Below are 19,896 nucleotides of genomic sequence, written 5' to 3' on the forward strand. Positions count from 1 at the left end.
CCTGCCTCCTCCTTCTGGCACACTGCCACCCTCCGTGTCATTTAACTGTCAGTTTCTCGGCTTGTTTGTGTCGCCCGGCTGTCGCTTAAATGTCGCCCGAGGAGCCGCCAGAGCCCCCGCTAAGGGTTGCTAAAGCGCAAGGCGTGGCAACGAATACAAATGGGGGAAAATCTGTTGTGTGTGCGACTCCTTTGCGGTGATTATCTCTCTGTGGCCTGGCCGGATATTTTGACTCGAAACACTGCACACAGAAAGTCAGAGAGACAGACAGAGATGTAGTTCGATTGGCCCAAAGATAATTGATAAGGAAAGCGGAAAGGGATATGTAAATTAAGATGAAGTTGAAAATCTTCGATATATTCATTTAAATTGGAATTATTTTGAATGAAATCTCTTTCGGTATAAGTACGTATCTTAGGGCGTGACTGTGTTCAAAATTAAATATTTTTAAAATTTATTAAACTACATGGAATACGACTAAGTAAATTATTTTTCTCGATTAAAAACAAATAAAAGTAGTTGACCAAAATATTTACAAATATTATAATTTCCTAACAAACATATTTAATAGCATAAACCATTTAATTTAATTTAAAAATTTAACATTTAATTTAATGCTCAAAAATGCTGAAAAAAAGTCAAGAACTAGTTACTTACTTTCCCATTGAAAGCCAATGAACTGAGGTTTATTCACACAAATATAAACAGGTTCAAAGGAGTTCCTCTCTTACGTCAAACGAATCGAAAATCTGATTGAAATTTTATGAAACCCTCAAACAACAATCAGCTGAATGTAATAGAAAATGTAAACCCATTTCTATGTACATATATCAATCATTTGGCCCCCCACCACCAATTGCCAACCTTCAGAATATTTTTAGTTCAGAATATTCAAATTTTGCAGCTTCCTCTCGCTGCCTAATTGATTGCATTTGCAAAAAGAATCCCCAAAAAAAAAAAGCAGAATTCAATAAACTAGTTAGCCAGGAGCCATGAAAAGAGGGAGAGAGAATGGCAATGAAAGCCAAACGAGAAACATATTTTAGCCATGAAATTTATGCCGCCACACACTAAATGAATTTACCGTAGAAAGCGGACCAAGGACCTACTAAAAGCAGGACGAGACAGAGGGAGAGAGAGAGAGAGAGAGAGAGAGCGAGCAGCACACACAACACCAACAAAGGACAAATGCAAACAATGCAGATAATTTAGTTGGCGGCGGCGGCGGATAGTTTGCAACAAAAGCACAACACAGCGGGGCAGGCAGGACCAAAAAGAGGCCTGCCAACTTGTTTAAATTGGCGCTAACTCAACGAACGATGAATGGGGTGAAGAGGGTGGAGAAAGAGAGAACTAAATCCATTGGCACGCCACAAAAATAGTTAACTTTGTACTGGGGCAACGTTTAAATTATGCAGGCTCCACAGGATCCACTGGACTCTGGAAAACAGACCCATCTGTGTACCATTCTGTGCCCCACTCTATGCTCTCCTCCGCTACTGTGTTTGTTTGCTAAACGTCTGTCAGAGTCTACAAATGTTTGCATTTGGCATTCAAAAAGTTCATGCAAAAATGAAATTAAGTTGACTTCGCCGCAAATGGCTTTAAGGATTTACATTATACCACCAGACTGTATCTAAGCCCCAAATATCTCTTAGTGTCTGTGTGTGTGCGGCCCCACAAAATGCAGCTCATTTAAACACATGTCACAATACTTTCGCACAGCTGTCACTTTGACAATTTTCTAGATGAGTTTCTTGCGATTTCGTCTTCGGCTTCCGTCTCGTGTATCCAAAAAAAAAACTGTAGCAGCACCAGCAGGCGAATCTTTAAGCTACATATCTCTGTCGTCGGTCTCCTCCTTTGGCAGCGTCTGGTGCGTAGGTCTGTCAACGTCATCATCATCATCATATTGTGGCACGGAGAGGCATAAACACACACATCTCACACGTTGGCTTTGGCTTTTTCTTTAACTTTTTTGGGAGACGCACGCGTAATGAAAACTTATATCACAAGAATTACGAGCATTACGAGCATTACAAAAATGGCAAACAGATGTGGCTTTTGCCGAGGCTCTTTTTTAACATTCAAGGGAAAGTTTAAAGGAGTCGGAAGTAGAGTTTTCGGGTTGCTATAAGGTTTTCTATATGAGGCTATATGATTTTTATACCCGGTACTCGAAGAGTAAATAGGGTATATTGTATTTGTGCACAAAGTGAATGTATGTAACGCACAGAAGGAAACGTCTCCGACCCCATAAAGTATATACATCCTTGATCAGCATCAATAGCCGAGTCGATTGAGCCATGTCTGTTTGTCCGTCCGTCTGTCCGTCCGTCTTGTTGAGCGCCTGGATCTCAGAGACCATAAATGCTAGAGCTACCAAATTTTGCATCCATACTTCTGGGTGCTCACACTGTTACAAGTGTATTTCAAAAATAAGCCACGCCCCCTTCCGCCTCCGCAAAAGGGCGAAAACCTCCCAAATCTACATTTTGAAGATAGCTGACAACTAAAAACGCCATTCCGTAGGGAATGACCATATCTATCAGATCACCACATTGGGGCATTATTGGAGCATTATTATAGCCACAATGAAGAAATTAATTAGCAGTGGCCAAACCCACCCCGTTCCGCAGCTTATATTTGTTTTTTGCATATTCTCCCATTCACACTCTGCTTCGCGCAGTGTGTGGCGTCTGCCCCTGCCGTTCCTCCGCCTCTGCCATAGCCGTGGCTAAACCCACCCCGTCCTGCAGCTTATATTTGTTTTTTGCACATTCTCTCAATCACTCTCTGCTTCGCGCAGTGGCCGCACACTGGCCGCCAGCCGCTGGCTCTGCCTCTGCCGTGAGTCTGCGGTGTGTGGGTCTAGGAAGGGGGGCGAGCTAAAGGAGCGTGTTGGCGTGAGCAGTGTTGTTGATGTAGATGACAGATGAAGAAAAAATGTAAAATTTGACAAAAAACCGCTAAGTTGCAGATGTAGTACTGAGTGCCGGGTATAAAAGTTGTGACGCGTAAGAAGCGTCTCACATGTCCCTTCTAGTTTCTTCTCTACTTTCATTGAATAAGTCTATCCATTCATCCTTCATTTTCCCCCAAATCAAATTATGACTTTCAAATCTTGATTTCTGACTGTCTGTCTTTCCATATTTTCTAATTCGTTCTCTTTTAATTTCTTTCTTACACCTTTTCAATTCTTCTTCCAATTAATAGTTCCTTCCATCTATAACTCTCGTCTCAAACAGTTTTCCTCGCAGTCCTGCCACTTAATACTCGGTTTATCCCTTGTAAAATGCAGCTTTTGCACATTTTGCATTAACAAAATTAAAATCCATGGGCCATGCCATGGAGTACTTTACAATTTCAGGCGGCGCTGGCTTCTATTCATAATTCTAGTTTGCTCATAACAAGAGGAGACGACTACAGGAGCCGCATGCCCGGAAGTAAGAAGGATGCGCTTTGTGGACAGGACAGAAGGATCCACCCATTTTCAGGGATGCTCTCGCGGTTACCCAGGAAGTAAATTTCGTTATCGTTTATTATTATTATTATGCGCGATGTGTGAAATGTCTGAGTCCACCACCCTCCCCCCATTCTGAGGCAGTGTGGCTGTGGCTATGCGGCAGTGGCAGCATGCGCGGTGTTTGTGTTGTGACGTGGGAAATAAATTTATATTCATAACACACAGGGAGCAGGAGATACGGAGCGAGGCTGGAGCTGAGGCATAGAGTAGCATACAGCGACATGCATACAAAGTGCTTTATGTGTGCCACAAGATGCTGTAAGGGGGGGAGGCTAGAGGCAGGCCCTCTGCTACTCGTAGCATTCCATCAACAAGACTTGCAAGTTTTTTGATTAAACTCGAGTGAGTATGATGGGGGAAGACTGGGGTTCTTTTTGGGGAACCTGCAGCTTATTAAAGCAACATCGAGTGGAGCCTGAGTCAGAGTCGAGTGCGTGTCGGAGTGGAGTTCATGTTGCAGCTAATGGGATTAGCGATGCATCCAGAGAGTGAGCCCTTCAAGCCAGTGCTAGTGGCTTCTTCTAGCAATCTCCTTCACATATTGATTACTAATTTACTTGCCAGAGACGTTGCCACGTCACAACTTTCCGCAAAACTTCATACATCACGTCAACAGTTCCAAGTTACCAGTTGCCAGATGCTTCCCAGACAGATGCAGATAACTCGATTTTAAGGTAGCCCCCAAATTTCCTTGGCATTAACATGATGTCGGAGCAAGGGTGCATCGAAAGTTGCAACATGCCTCGTCCGCTTGATGCGCCTTGGACAACTTCGTCGTCGTCGTTGTCGTCATCGTCATATAAAATGTACAAAGACAAGGTAATTTTAGGCAACAGCAGGAGTCTGGGGACTGGCAATAGTCAGTGGCAGGCAGCATCAGAGACAGTGGCAGTGGCAGGTCCAAGTTCCACTCAAAGTCATTCATGCATTAAGTCAAACGACAACCGAGAACCTCCGCACAACAATCAAAAAAGCGTTGGGTAAGTCAAAGATGCCGCAGGGCCAATGAAACTAACACACAGACAAAAAAAAGAGGGGAAATACTCTAACCCTAACCCTTACCCTTCTCCTAACCCGCTCTCAGTGTCTCTTTGGGGTTGCATTGAGCGCGTGTGGCAATGGAAATGAAAGTGGGTTTGGATTTGGTTTTGGGAGTCTGGCTTTGTGGGCCATGTGCAATGCAATAACTTGCCAAAATGACACCATGTCCTTGGGGTCTACTTTTTTCGGGAAGAGCACATAGCCCAGGCAGTGCCAGCCCGGCTGCGCGTGTTGTATCGATAACGGGTTTGTCGCTGCGTGTCTAGGGGGGTTTTGGAGTGTGGAATAAGTATGCAATAGTGTCTGCACATCATATGTTGCAAGAGGATTCAACACGGGGGAGTACAGTGAGCAAAAACATTACTTTAAGTTTGCCTGATATGCCTTACTGACGGCCATTCGCTGAGGGTACATTTTAGGGATGCTTTTCAAAGACTTGTCAGACCCTCAACATTTCAAAGCAAAACTTTCTATGCCTAATTGCAAGGGAACTTAAAAATTGGCTTTCAAGATTTGTAGGACTCCCAACATTCCATGGTACAATTTTCTACTACTGATGTACAGATAAAAGCTAAAAAGATGCCTTGAAACCCGTTAAAGGTAAATCAAACATGTTAACAACTTTCATTTCTCTCAGTGTATTTCGCGGTGCTATGCAAACACAATGCGAAATCATGCACAAATCGAGCAAATTGCATATTTCTTACGCGACTGGGGCGACTTTTAATTTTTCATACGAGAATTGCATTTTCCACGACTTCCTCGAGACTGCAGTTTTTGCCTTTTGCCATTGCCATTTCCTACATTGCGATTTCCATTCCGATTCCCCATTGGGGACATTTCTTTTTCCTTTCTGCCATTTGTTTGGCTGTGTTAGTATTTTGTAGCTCATGTGTGTGTGGCTTGTAAATTTCCCTTGTCGGGCCATAGCCACACTCAGAGGCGCTTGATTGAGCTCACGTTTCGCTGGAGCCTCCCAGTTTTTTTTTTTGACTGTCAGACAGTGCATATTTCCGCACACTCTGCCGTGCCCCCCTTGGTCTTTTTATTCAAAAAATATACATGGTTCTATGAAATGAAGTGCATACTCGAATAAGCCCTAAAATTAAACCCAGCCAGCAGGGGGCAACTCTTTTTATTTCCCCCGTGTGCGAAAAAGTTTGCCGCAATTTTCGTTGCTACGTGGGTTACGCCATGATGATTTTTGGGTGTTTCTCCTTGCGGTATAAAATTTCAAAACATCATTGTCTTTAATCAAACAGCATTAAAATTTACACATGTACGTTCGTAATACTCGTATTTGTACCCAAAAAGATACCTAATCCTCATACCATACACCGCATTTGAATCCCTTTTTTCTTTTTTTGCCGTATTTCAACATTTTTGCATGTCACACGGCGTATTGCAAAACATGAGTATGTAAATTTTGTTGTGTTCTTTTCCTTCTTTCCTATTCAGAGAACACCCCATAAGAGGTCCTTCCCCAGTGCTCCATTATGTGCTGTGTATTAAGTACAGGAGTTGATTTCACATGGGGAGAAGGCAGCATGGGTGCCGGGTCCGGGTCCGGGTCCTCTGTAAAAAATGTTGCAAAAATGCAAAACAACTGTTGGCAGTTTGTCAAATTTGATTTGTCATACATCAAATAGCTTTAAAATGACAAGGAGTATGTCTGCTGACAGCCAGAATGGCTGTGGGTGTCCTTTTTTATGCCATGGAATGCCATGAAGAAAATAGAGAAAATAAAGCGAATACTGGAAGTAACTTAAAAGTGTTGATGTGGAAACAGAAACAAGGAAATATAGTTGTGGAAATGGTCAGAGACTCAAAGAGTTTATCCAATGAAATGGAATATATTTGATGTGTAAAATGTAGACAATAGTTAATTAAGAGAAGGAAGCAAAAGATAACTTGAAAGTGAGTACATTTATCAGTGATTAGGGGAGCTCAAGCAATTTTAAGACTCTCTTTGTGTATTTTTCTTAGCATTTTCCGTACCTATTACCTCCATTTAATACTTTATTTCCTTCAAGTGAAATACTTTCTTATATAGCCACTCTTCTGCTGTCAAATATATACGCCATGAGTTTTTCCCCCTGTTTCTTGTAACTACCTGCAATTGATCAGAGCAATTGCCAGATGCTATGGCAACCACTTGAGCTTTCGCTGCCTTAATAGTCACTTCATCATGAAGCAGATGATGACCCACACTTCACCTGGCGCCTGCTGCTTAAGTGGAGTGCTCATTTACTTAATATTCTAATATAAATTTAACGTACTCCATCAAAAGTGCAGCCACCTAGGTGGCCAGAACAAGATTGAGATAAAGAATGGGGCAACCAAAGGCTGGAGCAGCAGCAGCAGCAGGACCTAGCAAAAGTACTTGTGAGTGAGACGAGACCCCTCTTTGCACAGTTGAAGGACATGGAAATAACACTCGTTTGCCTCATCAGTGGCGGCCCAGGGGAGGGCTGGGAGGGTGGGGACGATGCCATGTAAGCGGAGACTCCTACAGTTGGTTTTAGCCAAGGCACCCAAGTACCCTGGTCTACATTTTGCGTTGCAGCGTGACAAGCAAATTGCCAGAATACACACCTAGCCACAGACAATGTGCTGCCTCCTGCTGCTGCCTCGTCCTGCAGCTGCTCCCTGCCTCGTCCTGCTTCTGTTCATTCTGTTGCTCGCTCGCGTGTTAAAGTTCGCCTCCGACATGGAAACTCGAGAGCTGTACACAACCCACACGACCACCACACAAAAGAGGAGGAGGCGGATGGAGGATGATGAGACTCGTAATGGGTCAACTGCGGAACTGTGGGGGTACACTGTGTGACCATGACTAATTTGTTAGCAATTATGTTGGATTGACGTACCCGGATTGGGCTACATTAGCATAATTGTTGTTATGAGATCCCGAACCCCCACTGGCACTAGCCACAAAACTGACTTTTTGATGTCGATGCAGGTGCACTTGACATTCATGAACATCCGAGATCGTAGGTAGGAGGTACGTGGATAGAGTGACCTTAAAAACCATGGAGACAGATTGTCCCTGAGTTTTACTTCAGTTTAAAAAGCATTTTTATTTATTTGTGTCCCGAATGAATGGAACCCAAAAAGAGCCAAAGCCAGGCAAAGGTAAAGCCCTCTTGCAATTTTTGTCTGGCGGATCGGCGGGTCTCCTCGAACTATTACTATTGCATCCATTTGATGTTGTCAAGACACGAATACAGCTGCAGGGTGTGCAGGCAAATCCCGAACAGCTTCAATACTCGGGTGTCATGGACTGCATTTCAAAGATCTATCATTACGAAGGTGTTGCTGGCTTTTGGAAGGGCATCGTGCCTCCCATTTGCTCGGAGACCCCAAAGCGAGCTTGCAAGTTTGTGATTTACGAGCAGGTCAAGCCCCTCTTTCTGTTTGGAGCACCACAGCCGACGGCTCTGACGCATGCCATGGCAGGGGCACTGGCGGGCACACTGGAGTGCGCTATCCTGAATCCTTTTGAGGTGGTCAAAATCACACAGCAGGCGTATCGCAAGGACTCTCTCAATACCCTAAATGTGGCCGGAAAAATCATTCGGAACGATGGCTTTGGCATCAAGGGACTCTACCGAGGCATTACAGCGCTCATGCTCCGCAATGCCATCTTTCATTTCGCATATTTTGGCCTATATCAAGGACTCAAAGATGAACTTCCCGCCTATGAGGATAGGTTCGCAGAGTTCTTGCGTCGCGGTGCCCTTGGCTTCTTCGCGAGCAGCGTTAGCTGTGTGTTTAGCGTCACTTTCGATGTGGCCAAGTCCCGCATCCAGGGCCCTCAGCCCATCAAAGGCACCATCAAATATAAATGGACTGCGCCCACGATCTGGACGATCTACACAGAGGAGGGCTTTCGAGCGCTGTTTAAGGGCTTGAGTGTAAAGATAATGCGTGCGGGACCCGGAGGTGCTATTCTAATGCTGGCCTACGAGTATGGTTATGAGTATCTGACGATTAAATATGGTTGATTTGTATGTGTAGACAATATTTGGATTTACGTGGCTGAGAGTGTGTGTCCAAGGAAAATACAATGAAAGTGGTTATCGATAATTATCGACTATTTTAAACCAAAAACGATTAAATAAACATCGCAAATTTTAGTGTTCCATCGATCACATCTTTTCAATGGCAGCGCACCTTAAAGGACTATCTTTAAGTCGATAAATTATCGAAGAATTATCTTACACCAAAACCAACCTAATAAAAATAAACATGTAAAACACATAGTTTAATACAATAAAACCTTTTTAAAGGACTTTCTTCTAATCGATATCTTATCGATTAATTATTTTAAACCAAAAAAAAATCAAATAAACTTTTCAGCACATTCTCCAGTATTTCCAATCTGTACAACTTCTTTTTTTTCTATAAAACAAATAGAAATTAAGTTTCCAATGCAGTTCCCACAGACTCCACACATAAAAGTCACTTAAATAAAAAACCTCAAATAGTTTTGTTTTCGTTTGCCGCTTCTGTTTGGGTTTTCGGTTACCTTCACACACAAAACCTGACCACAGACCGCAGAGTTGTACATGTTTTACAATTTGCACTTAATTGTTTAGAGCTGTACAACGACAACGACAACGACATCGAGGAGAGGATAGAAGAGGACTACAACTACTACGACATCAGAGAAACAGCATCAACAAGCACCGACAATTATAAGCCAGCCATAACAACAATTACAATTACAGGCGGGCAACAGAGAACACTTACAAGGAGGGGGAGGGAATTATAATTAATTTATGTCGAGTGTTGGAGAGTGTTTTGCCAGCGGACGGACTCTCAAAGTGAGCTACTGACTTTGTTTCCACGGCATTTATTTCTTATTCTCTGGTACTTATTCGCTGGTCTTTGTGGGGAGCTCTTTCGGTTGTTTTGGGATCAACATCAAGGGGTATATGGGTTTTAGGCAGAGAAAGAAGTCAGAGCGAGAATAGAAGAGACATGGCCTAAAATATTCACTGAACTATTTTCCATTTTAACAAACTCATTTTCTCAACACTAATATCTAATAATATCTAAAATAAGATGAGCCCAACTACCAGGTATTCTCTAGTCGAAAACTTCACATTCTTTTCCATTTTTCACCTACTTTTGTTTATTTTCATTCCACTTGGCACTCCCACCTAATTGTGTGATAATTGAAGAGTCTTTCCATGGTGAAAAGGAATTGCAATTAAGAGCCATTAAGGTGAACACCAGAAGAGCGAACATAAGGCAAAGGAAGCTGCTTGTTAATCGCCGCGAGAGAGGGCGAGAACCTCCGACGAACGACCTCACGACAATAATCATATGCCTGAAATCGAGGCAGTTAAACCATAAATCATTGTTAAATGCTGAGATAAATATCTACAAGCTACAAATCAACATTTCCGAAGCCATCAATCAACATTTTAAACATAAGTTTGAGCAAGCCAAAGTGGGGTTATCGCCCCATTCAAAGTGAAGAGAGTTCTGGCCATCAAATAGAGTTTCATGCTTAATTAGTTTTAATGCGTAATAAGCATATTTCTCGTCTAAATTAGCCCCCAAAAACATTGACCGAACGAGCCGGGGGGGACAGCCAAAATGTTCAATTGTAATGGCAATTTGGGCTGGCCTTAAAGTATGCAATGCACATTTTCAATTATTCATAGATGAAATTGCAAATGCGTAATGAAATGAAATCAAAAGCAGAATTTCCAAATACGCTGTGCACAGCTCTAATGCCTAATGCCTCCCTAATGCCACACCCACCGCCACATACAAAATCCCTATCTGAATGGCTGGACAGGGCTGGACTACACATCATTTCCCAGCGGAGTGGAAATGCCCTTGAGCCATTTGCCATTCCATGTCCATGTCGACGTCGTTTTCCATGGTATTGTAATTACACTAATCTATACTCGTATTTCGTGTGTGTGTGTCTTTGAGTGGCTGGCTGGGCTGGCTGCAGCTATGTAAATGCATTTCAAATTGACCCTGGAGACATTTTTGCTTTTGCATTTTGGAAAATGCATTTATTGTTTCGCCCGAGCATTGTTTATTTGTTTCTCTATTCGGTTTTGTGTAATTGTTTGCCAAAAGTGTGTTTTCCACACTTCTTACTGCCAATTTGTAGACGATTTTGTGGCGAAAGACAAGCCTTATTAATTAAGTGAAAATGCAGTTTCAATTTGCACAATTTTCATTGAAATTTATGCAAAATTTAATTCAACATAAACTTAATATCCAAATTTTCCAGACACAAAGCAGCAAATCGAAAACTCCACTAATAACTAAACAAAAATTGAGCTTTTTAAAAAATGACTTACTTAAAATTTTGCCAAAAAAATTGAATTAACACAAAATGCAATGCACAATGCAATTTAATTGCTCCCAAACAGAGAGAGACAGGGAGAGGCACAGAGAGAAGGAGAGCGATCTCTCTCTTTGTGTCGATGTGTGTAGTCAATAAAATATGAATTATTTGAAATATTTAAACGTACCAGGAAATAAATCAAATGCCAATGCTCGACACCATCAAGAGGCATAACGAGAGAGAAAGGGGGGAGGGCAGGCAGCTCTATCAAGGGCAGAAAGAGAAAAAACAAGGTACGGCGCACACACAACTGAATGAGAGGCAAAATTTACAACAATTTTATTTGATTCTTGTGTTCTTTTTTTGCTTTTGTGGTATTGTTGCCTGCCAAATAAATTTTTCCCCCGACTCAACATAATATTGATGATCTTTGGAAGAAGTTATATGATTTTTAGCAGAGTTATGCAATGCAGATACTCCTAAATATACATATATATTGTATATTTGATTGTATAGGCCGAAAAAGATTTTATTTTTGCTTTTTCTGTATAAATTAGGCAATCAGGTTAAAGACTAGAAATTCGCTTACATGCCACGCCTCTTGCAGCAGCTCCCCTCAGTCGGTAGATCGGTAGTTAGCCTGTGGCTTGGTCATAACTGAATGAATTTTCATTAAAAGTCGATGAGGAATCGCAATCGACATGAGTGTATTAATCACTTCGGCCTTCAATTCAAGTAATTTTCATGGTGATTTTTTTTATTATCGGGAAACGGCAAAAATTGTGTTGTAGCTGTTGTGGTTGTCTAAATAAATTTTTTATTGACCATGGTTAACGCTTCACTGGCCAATAACCAGAGACAGAGGGCCAGACACACACAAAGAGAGTGAAGGGAATGCGGAAGAGGGGCAGACTCAGAGAGTGGGAGTGTGGCAGGGGCAGGAGCGGGGCAGGAGAGTGTGAAAAAGGCAAAAACCACTGGAGAATGCCAAAACCAGTGGCAGGAGAAGCAGCGGCAGCCAGGCAGTCAGCAAGAGGAGTGCTCAAAGTTCTGGCTTGCCACACACAACGCCTCAAAGCATGCCACAAGTTATTTTCACACACCAGAACACCCACATAACACACCCACACTGGCATGCCTTATCTGTGTGAGCGAATAAATGTATGAATGAATGAATGAATGAAATGTTCAAATTACACATGTTATACACAATTGTTGGTAGAAAATATGATTATGCTCGAGGGTGGAAAAGAGGCCCACAGAACGATAGCCAGAAGCAGAACCAGGAACCCGAATCCAAGGACATGGGTAACGAAACTTGAAATTTGTGGGACTGAATGTGTGACACGGTGTCATGTGTGTGCTTGAGTATAGGTGTGTTTGTGCTAGACTTGGGCATACTCTTTGGTGGGTTTTTTGGGAGCAATTTGACAATTTAGAAAAATTTGATACAGGTTTGGATGTAGATTTAAGTATGGAGATTTTCCTCCTACTTTAAACCCAAAGAATTTTAGTTCCCATACCAAAAATTAGGCTTTCGGAGAGTCTTACGCTTTTAAACGAATTATTTTTCTTTCTTGGCATACAACTCCACTGAAAATGTATGTTCCATTACAGAAAAAAGAAAGAACAATCACAAGCTGGGAAAAATAAAATAAAAATCCATTTAAAAGACTTCTACAAAGTTCGGTTTCGGAAATGCATATAAATAAATTGTTTTAAATTCTTTAAAAATGAGAATATTCGCTGTTCGTTCTTTTTAAAATTTTTGCCAACAAAAACGGTAAAAAAGACATTCTATAAATTCATAACACGTTTTCCGGCTACCTTCGTTCATGGCATAGCCATCGAATGTTCAGACGGCTTTTATCCTTTATTCTTGCCTTGGATGTTATTTTGTTTGCTACGAGTATTTTACGTGTCTCATGTGTTTTCAGTTTTAACTTTAAAGTCAAAAGACAGGAAAGCCAGGAGGCAGAATGAGTGAAGGAAACGAGAGGTTGGTCGTGCGGGGCTGAGAAGTTTGGTTGAAAATGAAATGAAATTAATATGAAGTTTGACTTAACGCCTCATAAATCATTGTCCAATTTTCAGACGACGACGACACCAGGACAGGACGCAGGAGCAGGAGCCGTAGCAGTAGCAGGAGCAATATGTGTGCCTGAGAGATGACGATGAGGCGACTATCCTGTGGTGGCATCGTTGTCCTGCTGACGTTGTAACACAAACACACTTAAAATGATTGAAATATATGTAGAGTCGAGTCGAGTCGAGTCGGATATATATGCGTAACATGGCACGACATTGCCCCTTACTATATATAGTAGAGTATAGTAGTACACATACTCGTACGAGGGACTATATATTGAAGCTGCCGTCGTCCTAGACGAGCGGCGTTTTGCTGCGAAGACAGAAGACTTCCTCATTACACGCTTGTCACGTGCACATTTAACGTTTCGTTGCACACACACAGATACTCGCACAAACACACACACAGTGGCATACATAATTATGCACACAGACACAGGAAGAAAGAAAGAGAGAGGCGACACCAAGCCGCATGACAGTCATTCATATTAATATTGTCGGTCAAAAGCGTAGAAAAAGAGTGCAGAAAAAAATAAGCACCGCAAAAGCGGAACGAGAAGCTCTTTAGATGCCAGAAATTTCGACTTGCATACAAATTTCTAGAACCCAAAAAAATGCTCCAAACATTTTTTTTAGATTTTTTTTAAAGATTTTTAGATTTTTTTAGATTTTAAAGATTTAGATTTTAGATTTTAAAGCTAACCAAAAGTCCATTAAGTTAAAACCAAACAGAAGAATATTCCTTTCATTTTCAGCAAAAATAATTCCCTAATAAATCTTAAATCTGGAGACAAAACCAAACCCTTGAAAACCCAACTAAAGAAACTCCACAGAAAAGTCCTTGTTTAAGTTAGTCAACTCCTGGCTGGAATATGCAAATTTTTTTATGCAAAGCGCAAACTACAAGGACAACCATACACACATACTAGATCCTAGAAGCAATGCATGGCAAGTGTTTTTCAATTTGTTTTGTAAATTGAGAAACTACTCACAGAAAACTAGAGACGGGCAAACAAAATTTTTGTAAAATTTAAGCCACAATTTGTGGAGTATTTAAGCCATAAAAATCTGTGTAACAGAAGCAAATAAAATTGCAGATTTTCGCCATCAAAAATAGGGGGATGCGCCAGCCCTTAAATCCACTTAATCTTTCCCGAATCAACTTTTAATTTCATTTCAAAATATTTTGTGTGCGTGTGCACTACATTTCGAATGTGCAGTTTAATGGCCAACTAAAACAGACCATGGCCAGCACAGAGAGAAGGCAGACCTACAGACACTAGCAGGGAGTCATTAAGCTTGGACTTGAAACACTGACCACATGAGCCGAAACCACATGACGCCTCGACGCTCGTTCCACTCGTGCCACATACACACATCCTCATTCAGGGGATAATTAAACATGCTGCGCACGTGCAACGGCTGCTTTCAACATTTTATGCTCAAGCAAAAATGATATAAAATGCATAGGAGACTGCGGCAGGGGGTGGCCAGGCATGTCTGGGGCTCTGTTTTCCACAAATTGAACCCACAAGGAGACTGCTGACCGAGGCAGACAGCAGCCAGCATCCAACGTACAGCAGCAACAATTTTTATATATATTAATTAAAACGAATTTTACGCGCTAATGAAATAAAATGTGAAAGTGTGTATGTGTGTGTGGCGAGTTGTCCCAGAAGTAAGGGAAGGGAAATACATATAATAAGACATACAAGAGGGAAAACATCTCGCAATTTCATTTGGAAGCACATTACACATACGCCCTACCCCATTCTGTTGTGTTATTCTCAGACAAGACAAGCAAAATACAATTCGAGAAAATCATTTCGTAGTTCTTGCTTCAGCAACATTTTTACGGAAACTGATTCCTTGTTAGGGATTTTCGAATCAGTTTCGTTTGAACGGAGCGCTTCCAACATGTTGCGCCTGTTAACGGTAACATTTCGGTTTGAAGGGTGCGCAGTGACTGTATACCGTACCCTCTTAGCGATAATTATGTGTGTTGGTAATTGAATATGTGAGTGCTTGAGTGCAGTAATAAATTGAAGGTCCAGAAAGCTGAGTTTTCCATTTCTTAAAATTATGAGAATATATTTCTGCACTTTTCATTAAAGTTTCACCCAGCCCCTGTCATTTCCCGATTCTTCTGTGCACACACAGACATATCCATTACGTATCGTATCCATTTACATCCTCCATTTTATCATGAATTCTGACCTATATGGCGGCAGTTCTGTCAACGTTTTTCCAACAAATATTTTGACAGCTGTCACTGCGAAAAAAGCGAAAGTGACAGTGCACTGACCCCCACTGGCGGTTCTCCTGTGCCTCATTGGCAGATCCTTCGCTTCTTTATAATTGAAAATTAATAGTCGCTAGTTGCTTGTTTATGTAAGCTCCCTGGTTGCCCCCATTGCTTCGTCTCCTCAGCCCCGACTCGTGTACATTGCATTGGTTTCCATTTTGTATTTTCGGTTGCGGGATCGAAAGGTGCCAACATAGAGGAGCAAAGTGCGGGTGTGTGGCAGCAACTTCCCGGAGAGTGGACACGCGTTCAGGCAAACAATACCAATTACCAAGCGCGTAACAGCCCAGCAGCACAGGATATGGCCCAGGTCGTAGGATATGAGAGTCTGCTGTGTGTCCGTATGTGTGTGTTGCATCTCTCCTTCGCTGTGTGGGTGAGTGCTTCCTGTCTGCCTCATATACACATATCTATATGTATGGTATGCATGTGCGGTTGTGTGTCAACTCGGCCAATGCAGATGTCTGCTTGTGTTTGTTTTTTGCTGTTTGTTCGTTTAACTGACATTCGTCCACTGTTATTTTTTCGCCCTCTCCAGCATCCAGGCATTTTTTTCCATTGGATTCTCTTGGTTTTTTTTTTTTTTTTTGTTTGGAGTCACTCCTCTGACCGAGAACCCATTGTACAATTTTAATTGGCGTTTCAGTTATTGAAATGTTGCACCCAGATCGATTTAAGTCTACCCTATAGAAGGGAGGGTATTGTGGGAACAGTGGAAAAGAAAAAGTCGCGTGTCGGTTGTTTACATATTAATAGTCGTCGAATTTTCACTACAAGGAGACCGAAAACTGGCCTTTTCTCTGTATACTTAAAATCCAGAGAATGCATAGACATAAAATATATTATCTTAAAATATTACTTACAGGAATTAAACATTAGTATCGCTCAAAATAATCGCTTCAAATTTTTGCCAGCTTTATAAAATATTTATCACACTTCGACTCAGTATATTCTCTTGCTTTCAAACCTAAAAAGTTAGTGCATCCTCTAGTCAATATTTAAAACAAATGCCAGCATTTATTTTGCCGGATATTAACAGTCAATAATGTCAGGTTATTGTCGAACATATGCGGCAGCGATTTTTCATTGTCGCCTCCAATAAAATGGTTTCTGACTTTTTGCCCCTTTCCCCTCCATGTTTTCCCCGGTGCATTTCACTTTTAATATGCTTAATGCGGAAGAGGAACAATAACCTTATAAAGTGTCACTTCTGGCGTTGCACATAATGATTGATTTATGCTCGAGAGCCCGTCGAGGGCCATGTATGCATAGAACCTTTAAGCAGATTTTCCAAAAAGTTAATTGAGTTGCAACGGATTCATTCACCAGTTTAATTTAATTTTCTCCGGGCTTTCACTGTGTTTTTGTTTGTTTCTGCTTTTCGGGGGGCGGAGTGTTAATCATAATATGGGAAGGCATCCTGCATCGTGTATGCTGCATCATACATTCTACATTCCTGTGGTGTTTTTGCGATTGTTTTGCTAATAAGAAACACGAGGCACTCTAATTCCCTGTCCCTACAATAAAGGCACTTTCTCTACAGTCATCCCACAGCACACGTTGGCGCCTTGGCAAAGGATTAAGGCATGCCTCCTGTCATGCATAAATTCTACAAGTTGTGCAACAGAGAGCACAGGTGGAGGAGTTTTTGGGCCAGGGATTTAATTATACTACGTGGGGTTTTGTAAATTTTAAGGCAGATAATTGTTAAATCTGAAAGGCATGAAATTTATGATAGTTCTCTGTTAAGGGGATTTTTTTCAGATGAGCTACAGTTGTGGAACTAAAGAGATCCTGCAAATGTACAGCGTTACTAATTATTCTACATTCCTAGCATCCCGTTTACCACTTTGGCAACACACTTACTACACTCTGGCAGCTCTGTGTAACAACCTCAGTCTCTTAAAAATGAGTTTGTTATTATGATATTATAAGCCTGTTCCATCTCAACCTCAAAATACACATTCACAACCCAAAATGTGTAAATCATAAGCTGCCACGCGCAGCAGTCGTCTCTGTTTCAACGTCATCATCATATCATGCCTAATCCCTAATAAAATTTGAGCGTTCCACGCCAAGCAAGGCAAATATATTTCTAATGACTTACAAACAAACCCCGAAAACCCGAAACCGAACCGTTTGGTTCCGTTTGGGAGCAGTAAAGACTTTTGCTAATCTCTGAACAAAACCTCAAACTCATCGCCTTATCAACGTAGGGTGTCTCATACTTCCAACTCCTTCTAATGCGTTTTGCGACAATGCGATAAACGTTTTAGGCAAATATTACAATAATAATTTACGAATTGAAATACAACAAGTTCTTTAGATTAGTTGTGTGTGTGGCCAAAGGGATTTGATTCTGCCGCCTTTGCCTTGAACATAAGCAGCTATTTTTGTTTTGGGGATTTTCACTTTTCATTTGAATATTCTTGGCATTTACACTTGCTCGTGTCTCTCATAAATTATGACCAGTACAAAGGTGTGCGTGTGTGTAAATATTTCCCCCCGAAAAACAGCAAAAACGAGCAAACGAATGTGAAAACATTTGGGATGTTTGTCTGTGTTTCTGATTTATTTGTTTCTCCAATTAAATTGTGAGAAATGTGAGAAGAGATGAACGAGAATCCTTTTCCGTTTCCCTAATTTCATTTGATTTTTGAATATTCAAATTACAAAGGCATAAACAGCTTAAAATAATGCGATTTCATTCGAGTGAAATATTTTCCCCAATTTAATTTGCACAACTTTAAAATCAGAGCCAAAATAAAGAGATTAATGGCGAGTATTTCTATTATATTTATTAATTCAATGAAAATGTAAATGGAAATGAAATTGCAATTGAAAAAGACGGGAGAAACTGTACTAAATCACATATAAACGTCATAATTTGTTTCTCTTTAATATGTCAGTGGAGTGCAGTGGTGAATTTTTCAATTTAATTCCCGATTTTAGCATCATAATTCAAATTGACTTTTCCTTAATACTATCTCTAACACATTTCTAAAATGCCTGGGCCCCAGACCGCAGCAGGCTGCATTTTGTGACAGTTTAAAAATGTTTTTAAATATTTAATTGTGCATTCAGTGCAATCGAATGGCAAATTCCGTGGCAAATTTCAAACAACTGTCACGATTTCCGTGTCAAATTACAATAATATTAATTTTAATAAAAAAAAACTGAGAAATTGAATATAAAATGAGAATTGAAAACTGACCAAAAGAGAGAGCCACACAAAAAAAACTGAATTAACCACGAATTACAAATCAATTTAAATGCGGAAAAACTTTTGGGCCAAGAAAAGGAAACTTCTCGTTATTCTGTTTCCTTGCGGCAAACTTTTAATTCAATTCGATGTCTCAGGCATGTCAATGAGATGGGATGGTCCAAAGGAATTGGCAGGAGGAGGACCAAAGGAATGGGCAGGACGAGGACCTGCGACGCTCTTTTAATGCACCATTTTTTTTCGTTTGCAAATGAAAATTTGTTTAGTAAATTAAGAGTACTTAAAGTGCAAGTTAAGAAGACAGAGCCTGACTACGGTTCTATCTCTATCTATTCCTTCCCCAGCCAACTGGAACATTATGTATTCTTTTTTAAAACATGCAAAATCACGTCTATGCATCTTAATAACTTTTCGTGCTTGTGCAAACAATGCGAACGTGAAAGTTGAATAGGTTTTTGCTTAGTTATCAGGAGATTTCCCCCCTCCTGAAGCAGGAGCAGGAGCGGCAGATGAAGCAGGAGCTGGAGACAAAGTCGGAACAGGGCGTGGGTTCAGGCCATGGACTCTCAATGCATAAATCAAATGTACATATTGTAGTTCAAGTTAAACTTAATTTAGTTTCTTCGAGTTTTCCCAACAAGTTTTTGGTAAGGAGAGTGAGAGAAAGACAGCTACGCGATTCCCAGAGTGGTTTCTGGTTTCTAATAACATTTGTTATCACAGGTATCACAGGTTTTGTGTATTGGGATCGGTTATTTAGAAAGAGTTTCAGTATAAAAGCTTTGATTTTTAATAGCGAAAAGTGGGGCACGGAGAGTAAGCTAATTAAATTTAGTGATTAATGAATGTAGAAAATAAACATAGAGTAGAGAGCCCCAGAATGCATTTAAAATATTAAACAACTTTTTAAAAAATGTTTAATAACTACTTAAAATATAAATATGCAAATATAGCGAAAGCAGCTAGATTTATCGAAGAAAAAACTATGCAAATGTAATATTTTGCATAAAATAAGTGAAATTTTATTATTTAAAAGTCATCCAGAATTCATTTAAAATATTTTAAATATAAAATATAAAAGCCTATCGAACGGTAAATCTAGATTTAACGAAAACTCGACAAAAAATCAATGCAAAAGTTGTAGTTTTCCACAATAAGTGATAGGAGCTACAGAGAATAATGAACTGCATAATGGCATACTAAACAGCGATTCTCAACACATCCAAAAACATAGCTTGATTACTCATCATGCTGTCCATATGTCAAAATCCATGACCATAACTTTGTTTAGAAAGCCCATCCATTCGTATTTCCAGTACCAAAACAATTGAATTGCAAGGAAACCAATCAGTCAACAGAGGGTTTGGGATTCTACCACGTACACGTAACGT

General features: G+C 40.7%; 1 protein-coding gene across 1 annotated transcript; it reads left to right on the forward strand.

Annotated features, from left to right (window-relative positions):
* Nucleotides 1-7,634: 7,634 nt before the first annotated feature.
* On the forward strand, nt 7,635-8,656 carry LOC117900646 (mitochondrial 2-oxodicarboxylate carrier). Its single transcript, XM_034811078.1, has one exon. It carries the CDS (start codon nt 7,666-7,668, stop codon nt 8,572-8,574), a length of 909 nt encoding a protein of 302 aa, XP_034666969.1. The 5' UTR covers nt 7,635-7,665; the 3' UTR covers nt 8,575-8,656.
* The last annotated feature ends 11,240 nt before the right edge of the window (nt 8,657-19,896 follow it).

Source organism: Drosophila subobscura, chromosome U, assembly GCF_008121235.1.
Source record: "Drosophila subobscura isolate 14011-0131.10 chromosome U, UCBerk_Dsub_1.0, whole genome shotgun sequence".
Lineage (NCBI taxonomy): Eukaryota > Metazoa > Arthropoda > Insecta > Diptera > Drosophilidae > Drosophila > Drosophila subobscura.

Coding starts and splice junctions, on each gene's coding strand:
- LOC117900646 (XM_034811078.1), top strand. CDS start 7,666: ATGAATGGAACCCAAAAAGAGCCAAAGCCAGGCAAAGGTAAAGCCCTC.